Source organism: Aulostomus chinensis, chromosome 10 (assembly GCF_037954235.1).
Source record: "Aulostomus chinensis isolate RoL2024-O1b breed Wild chromosome 10, RoL_Achi_v1.0, whole genome shotgun sequence".
NCBI classification, from domain to species: domain Eukaryota; kingdom Metazoa; phylum Chordata; class Actinopteri; order Syngnathiformes; family Aulostomidae; genus Aulostomus; species Aulostomus chinensis.
The window spans coordinates 22,873,216-22,900,065 of record NC_141329.1 but is presented as its reverse complement, the minus strand read 5'-3'; the positions used below and the strand labels follow the sequence as shown (position 1 = coordinate 22,900,065).

Here is a 26,850-nt window from a genome sequence, read left to right as displayed (position 1 = left end):
ATTGGGAGGAATTGGCTTGATCCATGGGATTGAGTTTTATGCACCTTCATTCTCGGCTCATGCTGTATGTGTGAAGAGAACATGTCCCCATAGCAACTCAAACTCCAGGCAGGAGAGGAAGGATGCTTCAGCTTTACGCTAAACATATCTCTGCCTCCGAGTCCTTCTCACCACCATGTGGTGCAGGTGGAGGGGCGCTTGAATCAATCACAGCATGTCAGTGGCAGTGAGATGACCTGTGCTGCGAGATTTTTAAAATTTTATTTCTGGCTCTGCCTAATTAATCTGGGCTCTCTGGTTGGCTCTTGACAGCAGGCTTGTAAAGTAAGATTTGTGCACTGCTCATTATCATTGATGGAGTGAAGTCGCAGTGGTGCCAGAAAGCTTGGCTGGTCGCAGCTGATGTGGGTGAGCTGGTGGCAGGGAAGTCGTCATCCAGTCACTCCCCGTCTCTGCTCCGACAGTCCCACTCCCAGATTAATTGGGCCACTTTTGCGGTTGAATTGAATTGAAATGATTCATGGGGAAGAGTTAAGTGTGATTGTACGTTGATGTGGAAGCGGCAGAATGGTTTTGGGGGTCTGTCTTGCAGATTCACATCAAGTCAGGTTGAAGCTTTTAAAAAACCCCAAATCAGCATTCAGAAGATAGATATATTGTACGCTAGTGTTTGATAATGGCTGTAGCTGCAGGATTGACTTGTAGTACCTGAATTATTTTCATATCTTGCACGCTGAGGATTGTATTTAATGTGATGTGATATATCAGGAACGCCTCGAGGAAATCCCTTCAGATTTGCCCAAACTTCCACTGGGAATTGAGTATGATGATATTTTGGTGGTCAGAGTTCAAAGTCACTGTCACAGACACATTTGCAGGGACAGACAACTGCAGTGTTGAAGTCCTTGTTATTTTGTCGCTGTACATTATTAAGAACATGTGATGACACACTGCTTTTGCATCTCATGGAAGCCCAATGTTGATGGATTTTTTGATAACTTTGAGTTGACATTTGTTGTCATTTCATGTTTTATCCCTCTGTTCTATGCTTGTATGCACCAGTTTACCTGTCTGTATGGCTTCTTTGAAAAAGATTTTCTTTTCAAAAGACAGATTCTGCAGTGCATTATTTATCTCCATCCATCCATTTTCTATACTGTTTATCTGTTGAGGGTCGGGGGGGGGGGGGGGGGGAGGCTGGAGCCTATCCCAGCTGACATTGGGCGAGAGGCGGGGTTCACCCTGGATGGGTTGCCTGTCCGTCGCAGGGCCATTGGGAGCAATAAGGGGTTAACTATCTTGCTCAAGGACACTTCGACTTGTTAACCGGAGGAAGTGATGATCGAACCAGCGACCCTTCAGTTGCTAGACAGCAACACTACCTCTGAGCCATGCCACCACTGCATTATTTATCTAACTTTTATCATTCTTGCCCGTACTGCAGATACTAGTGGTCCCCCCGAAATATTCAGAATGAAAAAATAGAGCACATCTTTGTTTTTATTCTGAACTTTGGTCCATTGTTAGATTCTCTGGCACAAACACTGACTGGCAGAACTTTAGCTAAAGGATCGTGTCAACACCTTCGTACGAACAGCTAAATCCAAAACAGTACATTTACAGCCAGAGCTGTCACATCAGGTGTATTTTGCATTTTTATTAACCTTTACCTCAGCCAAAATCCCTTCATATGGAAAACAGCTCAGGTGTTTTTGTTGCTATGCATAATTGTGGTGACTTTTCTGACCCCAGCAATCATCGGCCTATATCCAAGCTTTCACTTCTCCAAATCAGGGCTTCCCAAACTTTTTCCCTTGGAGGTCCAAAACTGAAACTTCATTGTGGGCCGTTGGCCAAAAGCAAACACATATTGTGTTATTGAAAAAAAAAGAAAAAACTTTCGTTTGTGTGCCATTCTGTCTGCATCTCCAGTTTTGCTTTGTTTTTTTTTCCTTACTTCACTTGTGCCAAACTGAACAAATTATCACTCTGCCGCATGATTAAATTATAATAAAGCCTTTAAAAATACGGGGCCCTACATATTTAAAGAACATTTCTTCCTTATAAAAAAGAAAAGAGCATAAACATTGATCAATAGGATTAATTTTATGTTTTCCCCTTATTTTCTACTTTTTTATCATTAGATCTTTCGTTATATTATTATATTTTTTTTCCCCGTACATTTGGTGAGCCCTGCTTCGAATTGCAAAATTATTGATCAACTCACAACTACATGGTTTCCTGGAGGATGATGATGTCCTTCGCTCTGAGCTTTCATGCTTCAAACCAGGTCATAGCCCAGTTCATGCTTTTATGGATGACATTATTGGTGGTGGTGGTGGGGGTGGGGGGGGGGGCATGTAACTGTCATAGCAGAGCATTTGAGGTGGAATTTAGTTGAAGTGAATGGCAGAGTTGATCAAGAACTGAAGACATTGAAGTCTTGAACTTGGAAGAGAGGATCTTACTTCTTCCCAACCAAGAAAAACAAATAGACACGGTTGGTCATCGTGCTCATCCTCACGTCGTCACTAAACCACCCTTCACCTCTCAACCAATCACAGCAGAGCAAGAGCGATCTGTGTATATCTGCCTTTGACTGTAATGTGTAGTTCTATGGATCTTTTAAGTCACATTGATATTGAAAGAAATACACCTAAAGTATTCAAGAGCTGTTAACGCTTTTTTCTATTTTATTGCGTTATTATGAGCATGACACACAATGATAGATGGTTGAGTGTATTGAAATTAATGTTACGGCCAGTGTGGAGAGTCCCAACAGGTCCTCATGTTGGCCTTTTTTAAAATCTCTGTAAGATAACCTGACAAGTGAAATATACAGCGTTTCCATGTTTCTGAGAAGCAGACTGCTTGTTTGCTTTGTTTTTAAAAAAAAATATATAAATATATATATATATATATAACTGATTGAAAACATTTTATTGATTTTTGTTTTCCAATGTAATAGCGGAGCTCACCTGAGAATTTGAGTCAGAGCAGTTAAGTTAAAAAGTTGTTGTGGTACACAAAGATGAAAAGTGCCTCTCTGAGAATGTTTCGGCTGTAGGTTTAACGCACACAGGGCTAAGGTTACGAAGAGTGAATGTGAGCAGATGGTGATACAGAGAGCAGAATAGCGGCTATTTATGTTGACCAGCCAGTTCATCTCAGACATATTGATCGGCACAATTTGCTCTCTTTACTCAGAGGATTGTGGCTCTGTAGAGTAATATAAAGGTTTCCTAACATGTCAATCAGCTGTCACGGCTGATTCCAGCTCAATTCCACAGAGCAGACTTCAGCCTGTCACTGAGATGGACTTGCCAACTCCCCCACTGATCAGACAGGCTGTGTGTCTATCACCAATGGTTCTTGGACGACACAATCTCTCTCTCTCTCCCTCTCTGTATTTATTTCCCCATTTAGGGATTATATTGATTATATGGCTTTCATGCACGCGCCTAGTTTATTAAACCATTTCAAAACACAATTTTGTGCCCACGTTTGGCCTGTGCTTGCTTTGGCTTGTTGTTAACTTTGAGTGATTAGGACGGGTTGTTGTGTCCGAAGGGCAGCTCTGTGTGGGTAGATATGCTTGAGATGCATGTTTTGGTGACCCTGTTTTCTTTCTGCCCATCTGAAAATGAATTCCTGGCAGGAAGTGTACATGTAGGCAGGCCAGTGGCAGTGGCATTGATTCCATGGTTGGATTTATTGTTGAATCCCTCCGTTTGGAGGAGAGGCTCTGACCTTGCCTATCTCAGGTGGGGAGAGCTGAGGTCTTACTACCCATGGGTAGTAGAGGAGTTATTAAAAACTCCATTACAGACATTCAAAGGTAGACATAACTCACAGTGCAGATATAGAGATGTCAAAGCAGAGATTGATGTGAGGAAGAAGTGTAACCCAGAGAAAATTTAAGAAAGGTTTAAAGACCACCAGAACTGAAAAACTGAGTTTTCAACGTGAGTCAGAGCCCAAATGGAGTCCAGTACAGATTTATCACAGTATTTTTCAATAACCCCTCTCTGTCACTGCGTAGATCCTGAAGGAGTTAAAGGATGAAGAGTGGAACATAGGAAACATTGTTCACACACTGACCAACAGGCGCTACGGAGAGAAAAGTATAGCCTACGCCGAGAGTCATGACCAGGTAGGCTGTTTTCTACAGGTTCCTGCTTAACAGCCTGGATGTCATATAGTAGTGCATTGTGCAATCGCTCCCTCACAGTGGATAATAGTTCCTAACATACGTTCCCAGGCTCTGGTCGGGGATAAGAGTCTGGCGTTCTGGCTGATGGACAAGGAGATGTACACCAACATGAGCTCCCTCGTTCCCATGACACCTGTCATTGACCGTGGCATGCAGCTGCATAAGATGATCCGCCTCCTCACTCATGGGTTAGGTGGAGAGGGCTACCTCAACTTCATGGGTGAGTCATCACAGGAACAGTAAAGTTGAATATTGAATTATCCTACCACAACACTGGGTTTTTGATGAAGTCTTATTGAATCTTTCAGAGCTGAAACAATTTGCCTATTTGTTTTCACCCAAATGGCCAATGACATTAATGAAAATTTCACAGCTGTGTTTTGTTAAAAATGCAATAGTGATGCAGTGAAACACCACCTGCACCAGGTGTTTTTTTTATTATTATTATTATCATTATTATTATTCGTTTTAGACTGACTGGATTCTCTACCGTTCTCGTGTCAGACTTCCTGCATGACTCAATCTGCTCTGTGCAGCTTGATGCAGCGTCAAGAAAAAGAAAAGTTTTTCTCGTCAAAACGGAGCAGAGAGCCAATTCTGGGCTGCATCTGAAATGTGCTGTGGTGGTTAACCTTTTTAAATCATGAGCATTGTCTTGGACTCGAATCCGGTGTCATCAGACTTGACTTGTGACTCGTCCTAAAAAAGATTTCAGACTCAACTCGGACCTACGATTTCATGAACAGTTTCACTTTTTTTCTTTTTGAGCAGTAATAAAGTCAGTCTGACGAACTAAATCTCACGTGCGTCTTAATGCTTGATCTGCTCCCACAGACCCGACTGTAAACTAACTGTATGTTGTAGTGCATCGCGGTGAGCGCGTCTGCTTGAGCTGTTGTGCCAGTCGTTGTTTCATTCGGATATGAAACAAAGTGCCAAGTCTGCAGCATGAAACTAAAGCACGCAGGATCGACAGCCCCGAACTTTATCGGGCACCTTGAAACACACCCCATTGGCCAGTCACTTGTGAACCAGCATATTTAACTCACATTATAGTATCAAGCAGCTGTCTTACATTAGTACGTTTTAGATAAGGAAAAAGACTAAAATCCATTACATAGGTATGTTTTGTCAAGGTGAGTGCTGTTGTTTCCCCACTTGCCTGCATATACAGTAATGTTGTGCGGCTTGGCTGCTGCCATGTTGGAGCTGCGTGTCACAGGGGAAAGTACAAGTTATTTACTGTAAAGGAATGTTTTTTTTCATATTGCATTAATGTTACTATCTGGAGAATCCTGCAAGACTTGAGACTTGAGGAGAGACTCGTGGTCAAAGACTTTAGACTCGCACTCAGAGACTTGCGAGATATTTACATCATTTTTCCCTTGAAGGAGGTGAGGGGGATCTTTGTGATCCCTCTCATGCGCTGCAGTCTTCCTGAAGCTTCATCCCTGAGGCACACACAAATAACCCATACATACACACATTTACTCTCCTGTCCATCCAAGTCCTCCACAGACTACTGTAAGAAACAGGCTTCAGTATAAATGTTTAATAGATGAGGCTTTCCCCACTGTGTTGATTTGCATTATTGTAAAGGTTGTTGTCTTTTGGGCTTTAATGTCATGTATTTTTGTACTTAATATTTTGTTGTTGTTGTTTTTTTTTTGTTTGGTTTTTCCAGGTCTCAGGGTAAGACCAAAAAAAGAAATGTATATCTTTGCAAAAAAAAGAAGTAGAAGAAGAAGACTCATTCTTCCATGCTTAAAATAGCTAGAAGTAGCCCTTGTTGCTGTTTTTTTTTTTTTCTCCCCCGTTTGGGAGAAAGTGCTCTGTAGTTAGATTTGTTGTTTTGCTTTCATGGATCTATCTCAGGAGTAGCTCACCACCAATGAGTCACAGCTGAAGACAAGCATCAAAGGAACTTTTTGAAGTGAGGTTGACATTGGTTAGTACTTTCCAGAACTGATTGTGAAATGTAGGACAAAAGCTGCCTAAGCTCAGAGAGGGTCTCTGTTTAAATGGATCAAATTCTCTGCCACCTTTGAGATGAGGTTTGAGATTTGAAATTTGAGAGGCAGCATCTGAGTGATGGTGTGACTCTATGAAGACCTGCTGCTAAAGATAATAAAGTGATAATTAAAGATGTTGGAAGATGACCTTTAAGGGAATGTGATTCTTTGCATGTGCTCTCTGGTGAAATGAAAATACATCCCACACTTGTGATCCATGGCATTTTAGCTCCACCTGGTGACTAGGTGATCTGGTCAAGCTCTCAGTTCACTGAATCAAAACATTTCCACAATATGCTGCTGCTTTAGATTCAATATCTCTGGCAGGATTTCTTCTTGTGTGTGAAGGAGAAAGAAGCACAGTCAAAGCCACTGATCTCTGTGGACAGTAACTGGGCAGCTTTTGAAGAACAAGATGTCAGGAAAATAACCCAATGTGGGCAGCTGAGGGACAGTTGATAATAATTATAGCTGATCCTTTTTGTTAAGGTACTGCTAAAAGGCCCACTCTGTTGTACTCCCAGTACTTTGTCTCTGGTGGCTCTTTGGTGGATCATTTAATCTCAACAAGCATTTGAATCATGAAGCTTTGATGCAGGTAAAAAAGAGAAAATAACCTTGAGAATCCACATCCCCAGAGCTAGCTTCTACAGCCTGGATACAGTCTGACAAGGCCCCTATCTTACTACTATCTACCTTTGGGGCAGCTCCCAACCCCAGTAGTTCTCCTCAGAGGTGATGGGTCTTGGCAGATCATTGGAGTCCATGGTGCCCTTTCAGGCTGTGCCTGGACTGGGCTCAATAGAAAACCCGGCCACCAGGCACTTGCCCTCAGGCCTCTGGGCCTGGCTCCAGAAGGGGGCCCTAAGCCTCCTCCAGGCAGGTTCTCGCATCTTCTTTTCCAGTCTTTCACGGAGTCTGCTCTGAAACGTTCTTAGTCTGGCCTGCCTGCCTGAGACCACTTTGCCAAGGGGGACTCTACCAGGAGCACAAAGCTACAGACAACCCAGCTCCCAGGTTCATGGGGGCACACAAACCTCTCCATCATGATAATGTGATGGTTTCCAGAGAGGAAGAACAATCTTGAAAATTAGTGTCAATTCCATCCTGGCTAGCTGGTATCTCCCTTAGGGAATAAGGTCAGAAGATTGGTCATCCATGAGGGACTCGGAGTCGTTGCTCCTGCGCATCGAAAAGGAGCCAGTTTAGGTGTTTGGAGCATCTGGTCAGGATGCCACCTGGACACCTCCCTAAGGAGCGACCATATAAAAGAAAATAAGATGCAACTTTTAAAAAGATTGCTATTAATTATGACTGAATGTTTTCAGTCATCGGAAAACTTCCGTCCATCCATCTTCAACTGCTTATCCAAAACTGTGTCATTTGCTTAATTACACAGAATAACACAAATAAGGGAATTTTCAAACTTCCGTTTACCTCATTCTGTCAAGCAAAGCTGAGTGGTTTGAAGAGCAGAGAGATAGAAGAGAGACCAATATTAAAGGCATAGAAAGGACCATTGTACTCTGTTAAGAGCTGCTGTTTGACTTACTTAAAGAATGGCGCTGTCATCTTTTGATAACAGTAATAATCTGTGAAAGTTAAAACATTTAGTTTCTGAAGGACACAAAATCAATGAACTGAATGAAATTTTAACATCGACAAAGATTTGTTCTAAATTTCAGCTTTGGGGACTTTGTCATGTTCAGGTCATGAGGCGGATAACAGGAAAAATGCTGAATAAAGAGAAGGAGAGAAAAAAGACAATCAAGTAAATCCAAGATGACTTGCCATGTCAATGGATCAATGATGGCAGAGTCATTTAGCCAGTGCTGAGCAAGAGCAAATTGTTTGAGCAAGCAAATCAATTTGAAGTGCCAAGCCTTGAAAACCTCATTTATTTACTCATGACCAATAGCAAACACCACACAGCAAGAGGACAGTGGGAGCAACGGTATTTGAGATGCTGAGAGATGGATACTGTAAAGGATGTTGGAGTGTCAATGACATTAAAGCGTCTAGTGGCGTGGCAGTAATGAAACGCCTCAGTGGTTTTATCATTACATCAGCAGGGACAGAACGAAAGCACTCGCACTTCCTGACTTTCAAAGCTCACACAGACTTACGATAACCTTGCGGATTTATCGTCTAAATTATTGAGCTCCAAACTTCTCCCAGTACTCAGTATTCACAGAACGCTACAATGCAACAGGCAGCCATTATACTATGGCCTTGGCTGGTGAATTGAAAACCAGTGCATCCTCCTCATACATTTCAAATTGATCATCTCTCTGAGATGCTACAAAAACTGTGCTTTCAGGTTGCCAGTTTTGGATGAACGGGCCAATCCCATCTCTGCTTTTTGGAACCGTCATGCTCATTTAGTAGGCAAACTGGCAGTGGGAAATCAATCCAGCAAGTGCATCTTTTCATTTTTATTTCTTTCGCTGCATCTAAAACTCACTGTGACTGCCACCTCCCCATCCCCTCTGATTCCCTCATTGATCTTACTTTACCAGAATCCTTCCAATGGTAAACACATTGATCCTTGGCTTCTTCTTGTGCTGCTAATTACTGAGGGAGCTGTGTCACTGTCAGGCCCTTATCTGATGCATGTCTGTGTTGAGGGGTAATGGGATGTGCCAGCTGAAAGCTGTCTGACATAACCATGTGTAAACATGGTGGCTCCCTATTAATCATATCTTCACTGGAAGCACCATAAAAACATGCTTATTTTACATGTTTTTTTTTATGGTGGATGATAGGAATACAAATTACTAGATATAAGAGAAACATATCAGAGGGAAGAGATGATTGTGACAGTTGTAGAAATTGTTCTTAACCGTGAAAGCATTTATTCATGAGATCTGGTCACATTACATTGTGAACCATGTTCGAGTGTTTGATGACAGGTTTTTCACTCTGATTTTATAAGAATCTAAACTAAACCCTAAAAAAAATCATACTTGAAATTAAATAAATTGCTTATATACTTTATATATAATATATAAAAACAAAAGGATATATTTTGTCAGCTAGGGTTCTACTGTAATACGCTTTGCATATCATTCAATTATTAATGTCAAAATTGCATTTATCACTCATTGCTGGAGATTTGGGGATAATGAATCATTTTTGCCACATTGAGCCAATTTGTGAAATATTCTCACACAAATTTGTTCTTACGAGACTTTGCTGCCCTTATTTTAAGTTACGGAGAGGAAAAAAAAGCCCGAGAGCTGCTTGTGTCTCCTTGCTCATCTAATCTGCACCTCCTGTAGCGGCCCAGGCTCACAAAGACTTCAGTGTCAGAGTACGTGTGTTTGTTTTAAATATCCTTTTTTTGTTGAACTTGTGGACCAACTTTGCACTTAAGCTTTGGCAAGATTATGAGTTCTAGTAAGGTTATGCGATGAAGGAATAATTATTGAGTTTCAATTCTTACTGAGAGGATTTGGAGAGTTTTACCTTATTGACTATCTGTGAGAACTTGCCTGGTGCTTCATGGCTCCTTCTACATCAGACATACTGTTTTCAAATCTCTGCAGATCGTGAGTATAATGCTGTCATAACTTATAGAAATTAAGTCTAAAGTTCCCAAAATTGGATCCAAATAACAGCATTATTTACTGCAATTATGATATCAACAACAAAACCTCTCACGGTACTGAATCAGAGTTTTGGTGTATGGAGTTACACAAAGAAGAAGATTTTATTTCCTTTTGTCATCCTTGAGGAGACAGTGATATCTGGTTTATTTCAGCTGTGAGTGGGAAGGTAATTATAATGGTGATTAATTCAGGCATATGGGAGGAACATGGCTGTGTTGTCAATGTGGGGAGAGCAATCGTTCTCTCTCGGAGGTGTGTCCGATGTGTCTCTTCAAAGCTGAGATGAAATGAGGAGTCAAAGGCCTTCTTGGGACACTGAATCAATCTGTACAGCTAATCAATCACCCCCGCTCATCTTTGTGTAATAACACGGGGAAGTAAATTTGAGCAAAAATGCTGGCGCACTTACGCCGTTAATGAAGTGTAGAAGCTTTTTGTCGAGACGTGCATCTGGGTTTGCTGACCGTGTCATTTTCTTTCTCTGTTGTTTTCACCTCTAAAAGCCAGACACATGCTTACAAAGCGATTGGACCATTAACGGAAAAAGTCCACGCCGCAAAGGGAAAATCTGGCTACATTTTAATCTTTGGTTGTGGTCTTACATGTGCAGGGCAAGTGTATGACAGTAGGTGACACCACTTTGAAATATTTCAAGTGCAGAGTAGATTCACATATTCTTTATATGCTCATTATTTTTCCCCAACTGTGTTCAGGCTTGTAGATCATTTCACTGTCGGAACCAAAGATTAAAAAAAAGAAAATCCATTGTTGGGTTTTGGTTCCAGACCATTGAGGGTCTGCACTGACTTATTAGCAAGCATGAGTCACACGGACCAACAGGGATCTCATTCTTTGGACAGTGAGTGACACTTTTTTGAAGTTAAAACTTATTTTCAATGGTGGTTAAAATCAGAACATACAGAGAGAAATAATTGGTCATGAGAGCAGTTCAGGCTGTAATTTGACTTTCTCATAAATACTGATGAAAAGCCAGAAACAGCAGACGGAAATGTCCTGAAATTGTGTGATTAGGTGGAAATCGTTTCGCTAAGACAGCCGACACATGATGTTCTGCTATAATCACATATCACTTTGGCTGGAGAATCTGGAAGAAAAAAAAAAAGCTCTAAATGTTTTGTTTGGTCTCTGCGCTCATTTATATACTCAATATTTTAAACCGACCTACCACTTTAGAGTTTGTTTAAACCACAGGAAACAAGTTTCAAGTCCTAACAGTGGAAACAAGGTAAAGTGAATCAATGCTGGCTAATGGATATCAATCAAATTACCTCTTAGAAAACCCGCTGCTCCTTTAAGAGAGAGCAAACTTAATATGTGTGTTTGTTGAATGATATCTCACTAGATTTTTTTTTTCTTCCACCATCCAGAATTACTGTTGTTGCAGCTGTAAGTAGCTTCTGCATTTCCTCTGTGGATTGTATAGATTGGATTCCATAAACAACAGGCTGTACATCATTTTGTATGCACACCGACATCTTTGAGAATACCTAATTTGTCTATTTTTCTCATTTCAATGCACCTCATTCTCAAAACGTGATAACTTAGCACACGGTTAAATATCTGTGGAATGTAGCAGGAAATCCCATCTGCGTGTGTGTTCAGTGAAGCTGAAGTAAAACCATAGACTGTTAAAAAAAAAAAGTCTGAAAAGTGAAGCAGATGCAGGAGTGCAGTCTTTCTCACAGCCAATTGAGGGCGATGTCAGAGACAGATTTAGAGAAAAAAAAAAAAAAAGGATAATAAAGCAGGGTGCAACCAAATATAGTCCCCCCCTCTTTGAGAATAACAGATTGTATATATTTATATTTGTATATGTTTCTGCACTTTAAGAATTTAGTTTAGTTTATTGGACTGCATGCACCAGCAGCACCACAACAAATTCCTCGTATGTATAAAATCATACTCGGCAAATAAGTCTTTTCTGATTCTGATTCTGATTCTCAGAAAGCAAAATTCCTGTAGTTGATGATGTCATGGTTTAGGAATTTATTTTACTCGGTCGTTAAACCACGGCGTGAGTATGAAAGATGAACCACAGCGACTCTTGTGTGTATTGATTTAAAATATAATATGGACCATTTAGAAATCCAAAAGCATAAGACAACAGTTGCTGAAACAGACCATGCAAAAAATCAGTTTTGTGAAAGTGCCCTCGAAAGCACTTTTTTCTTGCCTAAATAGATGTTTGTGTGAGATATCGATTTTCAAGAACAGAATTCAAAATGTGATAACTTCATAAATGTGTTTTTCAAATTACGTTGTTCCGTTTTTGTTTTGTTTTTTTAATTGGAGTTTTACCGATTTCAGAATGAAGTAATTCAAATTCAGTTTTTAAGATTCAAATTATGTCATTTCAATTCACGTTTTTTTTAAAATTCAAACATGTAGGTCAAATTCTCCTTTTTTAAATTTTTTAAATTCTTTTTTTAGACACATTTCTCTGCCCGTAGCTCGTCGTCCCACCACCTACACTCATTGTACGCAACACACTGCAACACAGAGCTCATTTCCCAAGAGATTGTCAAAAGTCATTCTGAGAAATCGAGGAACTCAAAAGTACAGTACATGTTGATGAGCCCTTGAGGGAGAATAGATGCACCAAAATAATAAATTATGCATTGAATCTCACATATTGATATCAGGCTGTGAAAGTGTATCTGAATTTCTTTTCTCTCAATGGGTGAATTCCCTGAGGGGTACTTATTTTACATGTTACTCCCTCTACTCCTGCCTGGATACTGAAGCACCATGGTTGCTGTGATTGGCTGTCATTAAAAAGTTGCATGTTTTTCATCCAACATACTTCAATGTTGTTGTTTTTTGTTTGTTTGGGTTTTTTTTTTTACTTGCTTTTTCAACTTTGTAGAGAATATAGACAATACAATTTGCTGTTGTTACCTACTGTAATTCTTTTCACTGAAAGTGGAACCCCAAAAATCTGTGTCGCCTCCGGGGAATTGTAATTGGAAGTATCAGGAAAGGTTATCCACAATTTTTCATGCAAATTGCTGCTACCTGTTTGTCTGCAAAAACCGCTGAAGGGAAAACTTCATGAAAAATGCCGGTCAGTCCTTTCAGTGCAAAATGGAATCTCAAGATCCTGGTTTTGGTGAAAATACAAATTATAAGGAAACAGCTGCAACAGTCTCGACATCTCACTCCCAGCTCATGATTACGTGGGCTATATACAAATTCTAGTGCATTATTTTCATAAGTACAAGTACAAAGAGAGGATGAGAACAGCTTGTATATACTACGGTACTGCAGAATACATTTGGATAATTATCTGACTGGGAAAATGTCACACCATTGCTTTAATATGAGACTGTCAAATTCTGTCCATTTCAATCCATCGTTTATATAATATTTTTCAGATACCAATGTCTATCACAAAAAATAAAACGTTTGGGAAGTAGAAGTTCAATCCAGTTCACAGTTTAACACAGACATTGTTGTAGTCTTCAACTAGATGAAAAAAAAAGTCTGGCAGCAGTTTAATGGCGGTTCTTTCTGTATACAAGATTTCATCAAATAGGATTTCAGCGGAGAGTAACTTGTTACCAGAATCCTCCTGCCATCGCCTCCTGAGTTGTTTTGTGTCCTGCTGTTATAAGTTGTCAAATTTCATACAGGCTTTTCTCTCCGACACAACCAGCACAGAGCTGCCACTCAAAACTCCACCAGTCAGGGTGCTGATGTACCGGCTTTACATCTCCTATATTCTGGGAACTCTTGCTGTCGTGCCTGTTTCACCACTGGCCTGCAACAAATACTTCCCCAATTACCTGGAGTAATACTTCTCAGCACCGGAGTCTGCACAGCATAGTAACAAAGGCTGATTCTGGAGACCTTGGACTCTTCCTCAAACCTCATCTGATAGCCTTCATGTGGGTCTGGCCAAGTCTCAAAGTAAAACGGCCTATTTAGATATTCCACATCTTGAGAACGGTTCTGCCTTCCAGAATAATCGCAATTCACATGACATAGACCTAAGTGGCTGTGATGTCCCCGGTGAAACACTTTATTTGCAGTGCTACACGGAATATAAAAACAACTCTGTCAAAAACAATAACCTACACAGTGAGCGTATCCCCTGGCTTGTTACTAAAACTTCCATAAAAATACACTCAGCATTCTATTGCTCCAAGGCCTTCGCAGGGATAAAGAATCTTTTCAAAACCTCTTGACTTTTCTAGCAGATACTTCTTAGCCACTTGGTCACAGAGTGATATCCTGCATGTGATTACACACGAAGGAGGTAACACGGTTTCTGGTGTTAGTTTGTCTGTTAGTAGATAACTATAAGAAAAGTGTAGGTGTATTTTGATTGAATTTGGTGCGATAACTACAGCAACTCATTCCATTTTGGAGTTGGTGCACACCTCATGATGTCATCGTGCCTTGCTTGCGGTCTCCTAGCACCCTCTAACTCGCGTTTAGTTTTAAGATTTACTGTCTATTTCATGTTGCTTGCAAATAAAGAGATGCATCTGTTGCATTTTTGGTCACATCGAATTTTAACACCAAAAAACTCAAAAAGATTTAAGGAATTATTTTAGGAGGAAAAAGCTGTTCACAGTAGACGTGTTGCAGTCTTTGAGACACTGTGCAATGCATCGTTTTGGTTTATACAAAAAAAAATCTTTACATGTTTTCTTGCCTTCACTCGGCGGCAGTCACAACAGAGACATTACGTTTTCAGTTGTTTGTCCCGCTTGTTCTCGTTAACGTGATTATCTCAAAAGCACCTTGAGGTGAAATTCTTCAAATTTGGCGCAAATGTGACAATTTGACCAGATTTTTGGGGCCTAAGGTGACTTGGACTCCATGCTGAACGTTTGTAGCCAGAGTTATTATGACAAAACTGCGCACAAATTTGTAATTGCATAAATATGGTCAAGTGATGACATTTTACATAAAAAAGGTCAAAGGCCAATGCCAATTCTGTTCAAGTCAGCTCTACGTGAACTATAATATGAATCTGGACAAATTTGAATATAAACTGCACCTGAACTGGTGAGCAGCTGTTTCCCAAAAAAGTGATAATTCTAGTTGTTTTATGAAGAGTAGTTGAAGCTCTGTTCAGCGTAGAATCTTTGACTTCCTTTCAAAAATCCTTAACACAGCACAGGAGGTGATGCGTTTGAGGGGAATTGTTTGTGAAATATCAATAACAAAATCTCCAACGCACAATGAATGTGTAAATTGTGCAAATTCGTGCGTGTGTGCAGAGCAGGGGAGAAAGTCTGTCTCTGCCAGTTTGATGTGTAATTCCATCCTTTAGATTTTGGGTTCAGCTGTGTGGGAGGCTTGCTATTGATGCAAATGTCAGAAGAAAAGGCTCTGTCGTCTGCCTTCTCTCCTCCTCTCTGTCCCCGTGCATTTATTTACTAATCTAATTCTTATAGTGCTGCTGTTGGCAGGCCTAGCCTTATTGTTTGCTACTTCTTTAACACCTACATAATGTATTTCATTAGAGTCTCCTGTCAATCCCTGTCTGTTCCATTTCATGTCATTACTGTATTTTTTCATTTTTTTTTAAGTAGGTGGAGGCATGTAGAGGAAAAAATAGCCTCCGTTCTGTTGCCATGCATCTTTCCCGGTCTGTTGTCTGTGTTTCCTCTTCTGTCGAGAATTCCATTATCTTGACTGTTGTTTTATGATGTTGTCATGACATCCACATGACGGATTCATTATCTCATCTCCCAGCATGGCAGGATGGTAACATCAGGAAGTTTGTTACACTTCCGCAGAATAAATCCAGCTTTACATCCAGACACACCTGTGATGCCAGTTTGAAGTTTTTAGATCTCAATCTCATTCACATTTCTCCTCAATTAACAGAAAATGTTACTTTCAATAGTTTCTGTAGTTCTGATGTTGCAGAATATTTCCAAATTAGGATCTTGTTTGAATAAATATGAATTAATTAACTGTGGGATACAGAGAAGATCCCCTGGTGGATGAATTGTTGTTTCTCCTCATTGACATAAAGTTTCTCTGTCATGGAGAAATATTATTTTAATTTGAATTATTTTTCCGTGTGTTGCTGAAAAGTTACGACTCTAGAGTACGAAGCTGAGGGATTTATTTGCAGTGTTTTTATTTTAATTTTTTTTAAGCATTTTATTCATGAAAGGGCAGATTTTGGGCGACAGGAGAGCAGCCCTGCTACATTTGGTGAAATTAAAAGAGCTTTGGGGCTCTGGTTTAATATGGAAAGTACTAACCTCTGCTGGGGTTATTAAAAGGTCACAGACTGTTGCGGAACTATTCTCTTTGATCCGTCTTTTGTTGTTAAAAAATGGTACAAAATGTGAAAAGAGCCTCATATAGGCTTTAGTATGGTAATTTACAGTAAATGTGTCTTTCCTCTCATTATGTACAAGGTTTAATAGCATTCTTGATGTTGCAGGGAATGAGTTTGGCCATCCTGAGTGGCTGGATTTCCCCCGAGAAGGGAACAATCAGAGTTACCACTACGCCCGGCGGCAGTTTAACCTAGTGGATATGGATCATCTCCGCTACTGTCAACTCTACGCCTTTGACCGGGATATGAACCGCACAGAGGACAAGTACGGCTGGCTGGCTGCCCCGCCGGTAAGGACATCACCGCACTCACTGTGCTGGTGCAGAAACAATACCAAAATCACTTTGTTTTAGATTCATGTGGATTATTTAACTGTTCTAATCTATTGCTATTAATGATTTTAGCTCCTGCAAAATTTCTTTGAACAAATCGATCCCTAAGTTGCTTGGCTGCATTGTATCCAAATGGTGGAGTGCTGGAGGTCTCAGGCAGGTGGAGATAAATGCACCATAAGACAGCTCAGTCTGTGGCACTGTCAAGTTCACCTTGAAAACATTTCACTCTCACCGATTTTCACTGTCATCTAGCAGCTTGCCTGCAATTGAAACCTGTTTTTCTCTTGGGGGGCTGCTCGCAAAGTAATAGGATAATGTAAATGGAAAGTGTGGCCAAATTGACAGGGATTAAAAGTGAGTCTGTGTAATTGATTCAAAAAATACCCTCCCTCACTTCCCAGGGAATCAGTGCTCAGATTAGAGCTACTTCACCTTGCTGAGTTATACTCTGACCTGCATATTTCTCCTCACCAGACAGACAAATGCAGCAGGGGACGACAAATGTATCGGAGAGCGTAATTAGAGACGTGTGCTTCCCAGGGTTAATTTCTGCACGTTGCTCTCTTAATCAGACATGTGGTCCGACTCACAGAAACTCTTTTAACCCTTTTACAACCGAAAGATCCGAAGCTTTGGAGGTTATAAGATAAAGGAACAACAGAACTGAAAACAGAAAGGTGAACATATCTTTTCTTAACAAAAAAATCCACCTTTTCGAAGTCCAAATCAGTTTCATTACAAACTCTATTGTCCCAGTAAAGACTTGGACAAATGAAGCTGTCTGACTAGAAGACACTAACCCTGCCAAGGAGTTTACGTGGATACAGAATATGAACATAGTATAATTAAAAACTCGAATCATAATTTTCTCGTTAAAGGGAAGCGAGGGAGCAGACATCAGTATGAAAGATGTGCTGGTGAGAGCAGCCAACTTGAAGAACAAATACCGCACGCTCACAGCCGCAATGCAAAGATCATAATTTTCTTTCCTATTGCCTCAAATAAGTCAATCCATACAGTGCTAGATAGCTTAGTACTTGTTTCTCTCATTAAAATACCTCAACACGTTTCATCGAAATATTCAAAAATAATGTTAGGAGTTATCTACCGTTGTATTGAAATTGGTGTTCTGTATAATAGATCCAGAATACTACCAAGATGATTTCTGATTTGATGGAAGTCTTTCCATAACATGACCAGAACAGGATTGCTAATGTCGATATCCCTTCAATTGCCTTGGACATTTACAGTTTTGATCCAGATCTCCTTCCACAACCACACATCTGCAGGATGTTGTCAATGAATCACTAAAGTTTGACAACGTGAGTGTGTGTCGCTGGTGATTTAAGACCACCTGGTTATATCTACTATTATAATCATTTTTAAATTAGAACAAACCGGCTGAATTGTTCGACCTGACAGAGTTAAGAACTTGAGGGTAAGTAAGTATGAATAATAATAAAAAAAAACCTGCATAAACTAACCTGAAGACGAGGTAGGCGGTGTGACAGCTCGACTGATGAAGCGCTTCCAGGGGATCCTGCAGGGAAGACAAAAATTTCTCTCTGAGACTGATGGAGTATCACCTTTAGACTTTGTTGAACATCCCTCACAGATAATCGCAATAACCGCTCAGAGATCGTTCTAACGAATCCACTGTGAAGCTTGTCAATGACATTGACAAGGTAATCGAGCTTAGTGCCTCTATTCCATTTCAATATTTCACCATGGAGAGAGGGTCCAAGGGCACGTTGTAGTTAAAACGGTAATCTGATGAAGGGCTGTCAGCAGGCCTGTGTGTTGTCCTCCGTGTAAGCGAACCATCCTGGGACTTTTCTGAAACTTAGTTTAAGCTTGAAAAGCCCTGAAGCCAATTTTAGAACCTGAACTGAAGCTCTATTTGGTGCAGAGGTGCCATTATGTGTCCCACTGCAACACAATGCAAATAAACCAGCACACACCAGCCAACAGGCCGTTGTTCTTGTGCCGTAGCAGTTTTAATGAGCTGGTAGGATGTAAACATTACAACTGCCCATAACATACTTTTATTTATTGGTGATGTACTAAAAATGCATTTAAAATGATAAAGGCTGGTTATAAACCCAAAAAATTCAGAATGTGATTCGTGTGAGAACATTACAGTGAGGATAAACTTCTCATATTGAGGTCAGTGGAGGTCTCCAGATTTGCTCCGCCGTCATCACCTGGCCAAGTTTGCGTTTTTTCATTGTTTAACGAACATTCAAGTTCTAAATCTGTGTACTTCCATTGTCTGGCCAAGTCATTCAGATCAGAGTGATGCAGGCTGTGACAGAAAGGGGAACTTGATCTCCCTTCAAACCAGAAGACTCCGCTTTTATATCAGGTGAACATGTGATTTATCTCTTGCCTGGTGCAGTGCAGGTGTCAGCGCTAGTTTTCAACCTACTTGATCTCGATGCAGAAAAAAAGCGTTTACACAATTGACTGACTAAAACCACATCTAAGGCCTGCTGACAGGGTGCAGTGTTCAGACAAGCTGCGTGAACACAGGGTCGTTAACACCACACTACAGTCTGCTAGTTACACGCATGGGGACATGCAGCAGCACAGAAAAATCAGACTGCATGCAAAACATTATTATTGTGAACATCTGTCTGTTCCACTTTAGGGAACTGTGGTGGTTTCTTGCTGCTCTTGTAGATGGTCAGTTCCTTGGACTAGCAGACGACACTGGGATTGATCAGATCGTGAATGCTCCCTTTATCTATCACTTTTCCACCTTCCAGGAAGTATTTTGGACAGTTCGACATGTTCTGCAGAGGAATCGTAAATCTAAACAGCAGCTTAACACATCTATGTTTCATTTAGAGACCAATGGGAACCCCTTGGTGCCTGGCTTGTACTGCGCAAAAAAAGACAAGACTCAAGAGATATACTTGTCAGGATATTCCATGACGTGGTCTACAAATGAGGATATCCATGGTGGATACTCTCAGAATATACAAGTCACATAGATTTTATGTTCATAGCACTTCAGCTCTGGAGATTTTATTGCTTACAGATTCTTTAAACAGACATGCCTCGTATTCAGAGAGTATCTGTTCAGATATGAGCAGTCACCATTTCTGAAGTTTGAGTGTCTTGAGATACCACTCATCTCATATCTTACGATATTCATAGACAATTGACCAGCCGTTTCTGCTGTCCGCCAGGCTTCACAACTGTATTGTGCATCATTTAACTAATTTGAATAGACTGAATACACCCAAACACACCACCCACCTTTGATTTTGAGCTTTAGATCACTTATACAATATACAATATATATAATATACAATACGAACGCATGGCGCACAACATACATTATGTTCAGGGGAATATTTTCATTTTTTAGATGTATTCCAATAAGCACCCAACCATCTTAATGTAATCAAAATATTTTTTTTCTTATTAACACCGTTGATTGCATTTACATAACATTTACATACATCATAAATAGCATAAATATGTATTTCTAACATATACCCACAAGGTGTAAAAGTACGTGGGTTATATTTGTTGTCTAATGCTACAGTAGTTTGATCATGTAACAGGAGCTTGGTTAAATTTAGTGAAATGTCGTGAGTAAAAGACTGCAGACTGTCAGCTTCTTTTCTTCACCTCCATCCTCTCTGCCAGTCCAGTCGCAGGGATACTTATTCCCACCTTCAGTCGTGAATATGCTGCACTGAAATTGGCTTGGGGAACAAGGTACTAAAAATAGGGGCCTGTGTGACATTGATAATCTCAGCTAATGACACATTAACAGTAGCTCACCCCGCAAGAGTGTAGCGGCTTTATCGTGCGCAGCTGTCTGAAGCTGACAGCGTGTGCATCGCACTTCCCTGGGCCACTGCTTTCTGCTGATGAGTGCCACCTGAAATTTGATGTGGGAATGTTATTTCATCTATTTGGAAATGTGAAGTCCACTGATATAATGAGCTCCATTGTGCTTCTCTAAATCAGAGATGAAAAGGTAATGACTATTCATGAAGACACGTTTCACTTGCTTTTCTTTTCTCTAACTTTTTTTTTTTCTTCCCCTGCAGGCTTTTGTCAGTGCCAAGCATGAAGGGGACAAGGTCATTGTGTTTGACAGGGCAAATGTGCTCTTTATCTTCAACTTCCACCCTAGCAGGAGTTTCCAGGGCTACAAGGTGGCTGTAGAAGCTCCAGGAAAGTATCCCTTTTTTGCTCGCATGTGCCATGTCACTTTTCATTCTCTTCAAATCATCAGACTTTACTCTGTCACACCACAGTGCCCGTCTGAGTTATGTTGTCTTTGTTAGCTACCTCTTTTATACAGTAAGATGACTCATCTTTGACATAATTATTGAGGGTATTGCAATCTCTTTGAAAATGGCAAATACTACAAAGAATTGCGGTCACACTGATGCAAGAGAAGATTAAGTGTTTTTTTTTTTTTGTTTGTTTTTTTAGAAAGGCAGCTATTGAGGCTTGAGGCCAGAATGAGATGTAGGTCAACAAATATTTATCCAGACATTAAAAGTCCCACAGGACTGAGTTTTGGTCATGGTGTAACTTTTATCTAACGCCACCAGCAAGCCAATTATCTTCTTTTCAACACTGTAAAATAATTCTCTACTACTTAAGATCCCACAACACACATCAGCTCAGACATACACTGAGAGCTACAATGCTAATGTCAGTATTGTTTACAACACTGGTGTTGGGCTACTAATGTGGCTACACAGTTGAATTTAGGGGTAAAGTATGAATAATCCTGCCAACCACCATGGAAGTGAACAAGTAATTTTCAAATTTTGGTTGGATTAACAAACTCTAAGCATATTTGTTGCACTTCTGTCCCTTCATAGAACATTTAAAGCTAGAATTGAATTGGTTATTGCAAGATAATATTCCAGGGTACAGACACCATCAGGGTCAACAAGGAACTGACTCAAATATGGGTTCTGTCAGATGGTTCTGTCTACAGTCAACAAACCTCAATTTTCATTTTCTCCACTGATTGTTAACATCTGCAGCTGAGTACGATTCTGAATTAAACTACCAGCATGTTTCCGAGAGATTTTTGACACTGAGAACTGAACCAGAGCAGTGGCTCTCCACTGGCCTAACCTCAAGACCCGCTGTTCCTTACCGCTGCCATACAGACACATTGCGAACGAAATATCAGATAATTTTCAACCACTCATTTTTTTTTTTTAAATGAAAAATAGTGCAGTCTGGAGATGAGGCAGAAACACAAAATAAAGTTGAACCAAAATGACCAGCAGGTTCGCAGTGCCTGAAGAAAATATTCTTCCCCTCCAATACATGGAGGCAGCGTCTTTATGCTATTGCTTGATTAAGATCGCAATATCTGCTCATCACATCCTCATTTGCAATCTGTATTACACTTGTCAAGAGAATTTCACCCGTGTTCTTAATCTCCTTGTTTATATCCACCCGTATTTCAAAACTGTGCATGAAACTCGCACTTTTCCTTCGCACAGGGTCAGAAATGTGCCACTCTGCTCTCCTGTGACTGGCAGAACGTAGTTTTACCTATGTGTGATGCCTTCATATATACCATACCTTGTTTTTGACACACATTGCAACAATATTATATCTTTAACGGGCATCAACATGTTGGTGAATCTGCCCTTGAGATGGGTAAATGTGAATGGTGAAGACCAGCAGTTTTAATTGCAGTGTTTCCTCAGAGGCTAACATGTTTGTGTTGTAATTTTAGCAGCTATTGTTGAAAGGAAGTCGGAGGAGTCAGTTGTTTATAATAGTGTTTTGCTATTAGACAGAAATAATAACAGAGCCCAGTGATTCAGAAAGCACTCTCTTTAGTGGCACTGGCGGTCTGTCTTCCCAGTGAGCTGCGCAGAGGAATTTAATGAGTCCCACAGTTGTGATTACAGCAGGCTTAATGATCAGGGATATGAAGGGGGACAGAAAGCTGACAGATTTGTATTTATTATAACGGACATCACTCTCTTCTGGCGACCGTTGTAGCTCATGCCAGCAGTTTCCAGTAGCGTAGGAAGCTGTGTTGCGTTTTTAGCTGTGACTTAAATAATGACCTTTAGTCTAAACCGGGCCGTTTGTTAGTTTTCAATGGACACCAGCGGTTCAGGGTAACTACACATGAGCAGTTCTTGTATCATTATCATTCAACTGATTGACAATGGGGCTGTTTAACAGTAGTTCTTCCTTTTGATTTCCACATTTCTGCACAGCTTAAGCCTCATGCTGATTACAGTGAAGAAATAACTGGGATGCTTCTCAAAACATCCGTATGTCATGAACTCAAGCTACATAATATATTTCCTCCATCGTTACCTCCTATACATGATCTGATCATGAATGAACATTCATATTTTCTGTTTAATTGATAGAGATGAGTGAGTTTGACGGATTGAAAGTTACAAATTTTACAGTTACAGTGACCGATTTTACAGTTTAAAGTTACAGATTGAGAAGCATGCAGACACTGATCAGACGTATTCATCCATACGAATGCAACCAGCCAATGATCCATTATAGATGGGAACAACTGTAGACCGAAATGTCTATCTGTTGATCATGGAAAATACTGACTAATATCGGTCCATGTATGGTTCAAACCATCCACGATGCATAGATCGGTTATCAGTATCCACCTTTAGCGCCACTGACCAAAGACAAGTCTCTTCTCGGTCTGTGGCCCAAAATAGAAACGCACTATGGTTGCGCCAGACCAGCAAAAACTAGTTGCAGTATTGATGAAGGATGTGATTAATCAGAACTTCTTGTCTAAGTGCTATCAATCAAGTCATAGTGATGCTGATAGGAAGATTAACAAACAATACTAATAACTTAAAGTCATGTATGGACTGTGAGCTCTGTTGATTTGCAGTAAGCGGCTCCCTCCTCTATTCAGCCTTGATGGGGTGAAGCTGGGCAGCACACTAATAGCCTCGCTGCACAGTGTCTGTAACACCATTTTTGAAGGTTTATTTTCATTTAGAATGGAACCACATCTTTCCCTCCTGGTGCTTCTTTTGATGTTTAAGGAGAGGCCTCAGACTCTTGGTGGGTTGAGAGGAAATGCAAATAAATGTGAGGGCAAAGCTCTGACTGTCATTATACGGGGAAGCAGTAAACACATAAAGGCAAATGTGCTGCTCGCGCGCGTTTGTGTGTGTGTGTGTGTGTGTGTGTGTGTGTGTGTGTGTGTGTGTGTGTGTGTGTGTGAGGAAGGTAAATGCACTATATGTGAGGAGATGTAGATACTCCGATGGGAATGTGTGCAGAGGATCCAATTAGGGGAGAAGACAGATGAAAGTGCCACTCAGAGGCTGAGGTGGTAAACAAGACAAGCTCAAAGAGTCCAAATGTGCTTTTTCATTACACTCAGCTGTCATATACTTAAACTTTCTTCTGTCTGTGTGAGGGTCAGGGATGTCATAGCGAAGCCCCGTACCTCTGTTTTATCTGAAAATAATAGTCAGATGAGACTAACCATGCTGTGCAGCACTGAAATTGATTCACGAGGGTCTGTCTTTTCTGTTGGCAATAAGGCAAACACTGTATTGTATCAGAGGGTGTCCCTCGCTGGCAAAAATAACAAAAAAACAAAACACCATTAAGTTACCTTTTGTTACTGTTCGCCACACGGTAGATGACTGGATGTTGGTCTAGAGGATCTGCTGATTTTTCTTTGTGCTTCTTTTATAATTATTTTGAAAGAATGTTGCCCAGTGGCAACAGAGTTTGAACATGCAGGGAGGCCTCAGTGTGCTGCTTAATTATGCATAGAAGAATTCACAGTCGTGCAGAGGCTTTAGTAAGCGCTGTAAAACTGAAAGTCTGCCATTTTAGCTTTGCTGTAAATAAATAAGTCAACCGGAATACAGTCATCATCACTCAGTACTAGTCTTTATTTGGAGGCTCAATGACACAGACTCAATGACTCTTCATATCTGCAGACAAGCTTTTCTTTTGCTTCTCAATGTCCTCTTTTGAATGTGTTTTTTTATGTCTCTCCTTGAAGAACAGGAGAGACATTTTGGCCGTTAAAATTCAGTCAACGTCAGCTTTTCGACAGCCACTCAAAGCATCAGTGTTTTCTATTACTTTCCCTCTGACTCTTGGTGGAAGCATTCTTCAGGCAGTTGGCTTTATCTGGCTGGTTAGAGTATTTGAAATCCCCGATGGATCCCGTCATGAAAGCTGTATCTGTCAGGGCATATTGGTCTTTGATTTACACCGTGCCAATACGCAGTTGAGATTGTGTCAGGTCATCATTCTCCTTTTCTGTCTGAGCCATTCCTTGAAGGCCGTTTGGAATAATTCAACTACAGGTGCAGTGACATTAAATACAATGTAGGATAAAATCCACACTGTTATGCACGGGTGAAAATAAATTACTGGGATATAATCAAGAATATAGATAGGGAAAATGAAAAGGTGATTTTTTTTTTTTTAAACCAGAATCCTGTAGCAATTGATACATTAAAAGGGACTGCGTATACAAAGAGACATTACTTTTCTCAGCGTTGGATCCCATCAGGCTGTAACTCACCACATATTGTCCACAAATATCCTGGGGGATGTTTCATCAACACGTCCCCACTGATAGGTACATTTCTTCAGCCTTGACATTGAACTATCAGCTGCGGGGCTGAATTTATGTTCATACTGAATACTCTTGGTTGCATTAAACCTCTGTGACTTGATTCAATCTCTTCCGCACACCTCAGTCCTGGTAAGTTTCTTTAATAGACAAATTAACGGCAAAACTTTCAGCCGCAAGACTTTGATCAGAGCAGACTGCATCTCTTCTACATGAAAGCTTGACTTTTAAAGGATAAATCGCAGGGCCAGCACATATAGACAGACAACCATTCACCCTCACAGTCACACCTACGGTCAGTTTAGAGTATCAATCAGCCTCGTCCCCTCTTGATGTCTTTGGACTGTGGGAGGAAGCTGTAGTTCCAGAGAGAACCCACACAGGAACAGGGAGAACATGGAGACTCCACACAGAAAGATCCCCTGCCCGAGCCAGGACTCGAACCCAGAACCTTCTTGCTGTGAGGCGACAGTGCTGACCACTGCACCACCGTGCCACCTGAAATAGTGATTTTGTTTAAAAAAAAAAAAAAAAAAAAAATTCTGCATGAATTTAGGATCTATTTTTCTCAAAACACATATCTACCACACATTCTGACACTTAGAGTAGAGTTTTCTGGCAAATGAACAAGGACAAAATTAAACTGACACACGAATACAAGACCCGTAATTCTCTCCAATAGTGGACACAAAGTACACAATCCCAGTACTCGAGTCAAAGTGTAAATACTCCCAGTCAAATATAAAACAACTGCAAGTAAAAGTATTTTAGTCAAAGTCGTAATTGAGTTAAAGTAAATATATTTTCTAAAATGAAAATGTACTTTTGAAAACAAAGATATTTGTTTAAAGGAAGTACTCCAGTACGTAATGTCAAGTAAATATACTTCCATTTGTGACAGAGGAAGGTCTCACTGGGAATAATTATACTTTGACTCAATGGACTCTGGTTGTGTACTTTTGCCACTGGTCAAACCAGACGTTAAAAGATGATTAAATGAAATGAAATAGAATGCAGTGTTCAGAACACCAACGTCCATATGTTGGGGTGGGGGGCCTGGCAGCAACCCGCTGACTGGTTTTACAATACAGCATATTGTGAATTTAATGATCTTCTGTTATCCAGTGATAACACTCAATCACCTCAGACTGGATAATTATTTTCTCTTTCCTAACTGCGAGCAAAGATTGTAGACTAAAGTTTTCGTTTTCTCTGACTCTGAATAATAATTTGGTGGTGCTGCTAACAAGTTTGAGGCCAAATTTTGAGAAACATTGTGTCGCGTGCAGCTGGATGCATCTTAAGTACCAAAGTCCTTCTTCGCTCCATCAGTATCACAATATATTCAAAACCCCATATTGGCTCTTGGCATAAATCATAGTCAAACATCCCAATACTCATCAGAAGTGATTCCATAATTCATCTCTGGGTACAGGACATGAATATATATCACATAGTTTAAAAAAGTGAGACAAATTGTCATTGCTAGTTTCCACACTGTAATAGTAGAAAATAATCTCCAGTTCTTCATAACAGCAGCAACGGTTCAGTGTCAAAGATAAACATCATTCATCTGAAATCATTAGTACCAGCAATAAAATCTCTCTCAGAAACGCTCATGAACTTTCATGGATGTTTGTAATAATGAGTTGTTGTGGGGTTTTTTTTTAAAAATGAAAATAAATCTTGTCAGTTCTGACAACTGACTTGCGCTATTAATACTAATTGGATGCCAAA

General features: G+C 40.3%; 1 protein-coding gene across 1 annotated transcript in view; it reads left to right on the top strand.

The window, feature by feature from the left end:
* The window catches only part of gbe1b (glucan (1,4-alpha-), branching enzyme 1b), a 96,820-nt gene that overhangs the window by 46,762 nt on the left and 23,208 nt on the right, over positions 1-26,850 (top strand). The window contains exons 11-14 of the mRNA XM_086216501.1: positions 4,043-4,153; positions 4,262-4,433; positions 16,273-16,457; positions 20,573-20,703. Of these exons, the coding sequence (XP_086072627.1) occupies positions 4,043-4,153; positions 4,262-4,433; positions 16,273-16,457; positions 20,573-20,703 (599 nt within the window). The remainder of the gene's footprint in view (positions 1-4,042; positions 4,154-4,261; positions 4,434-16,272; positions 16,458-20,572; positions 20,704-26,850) is intronic.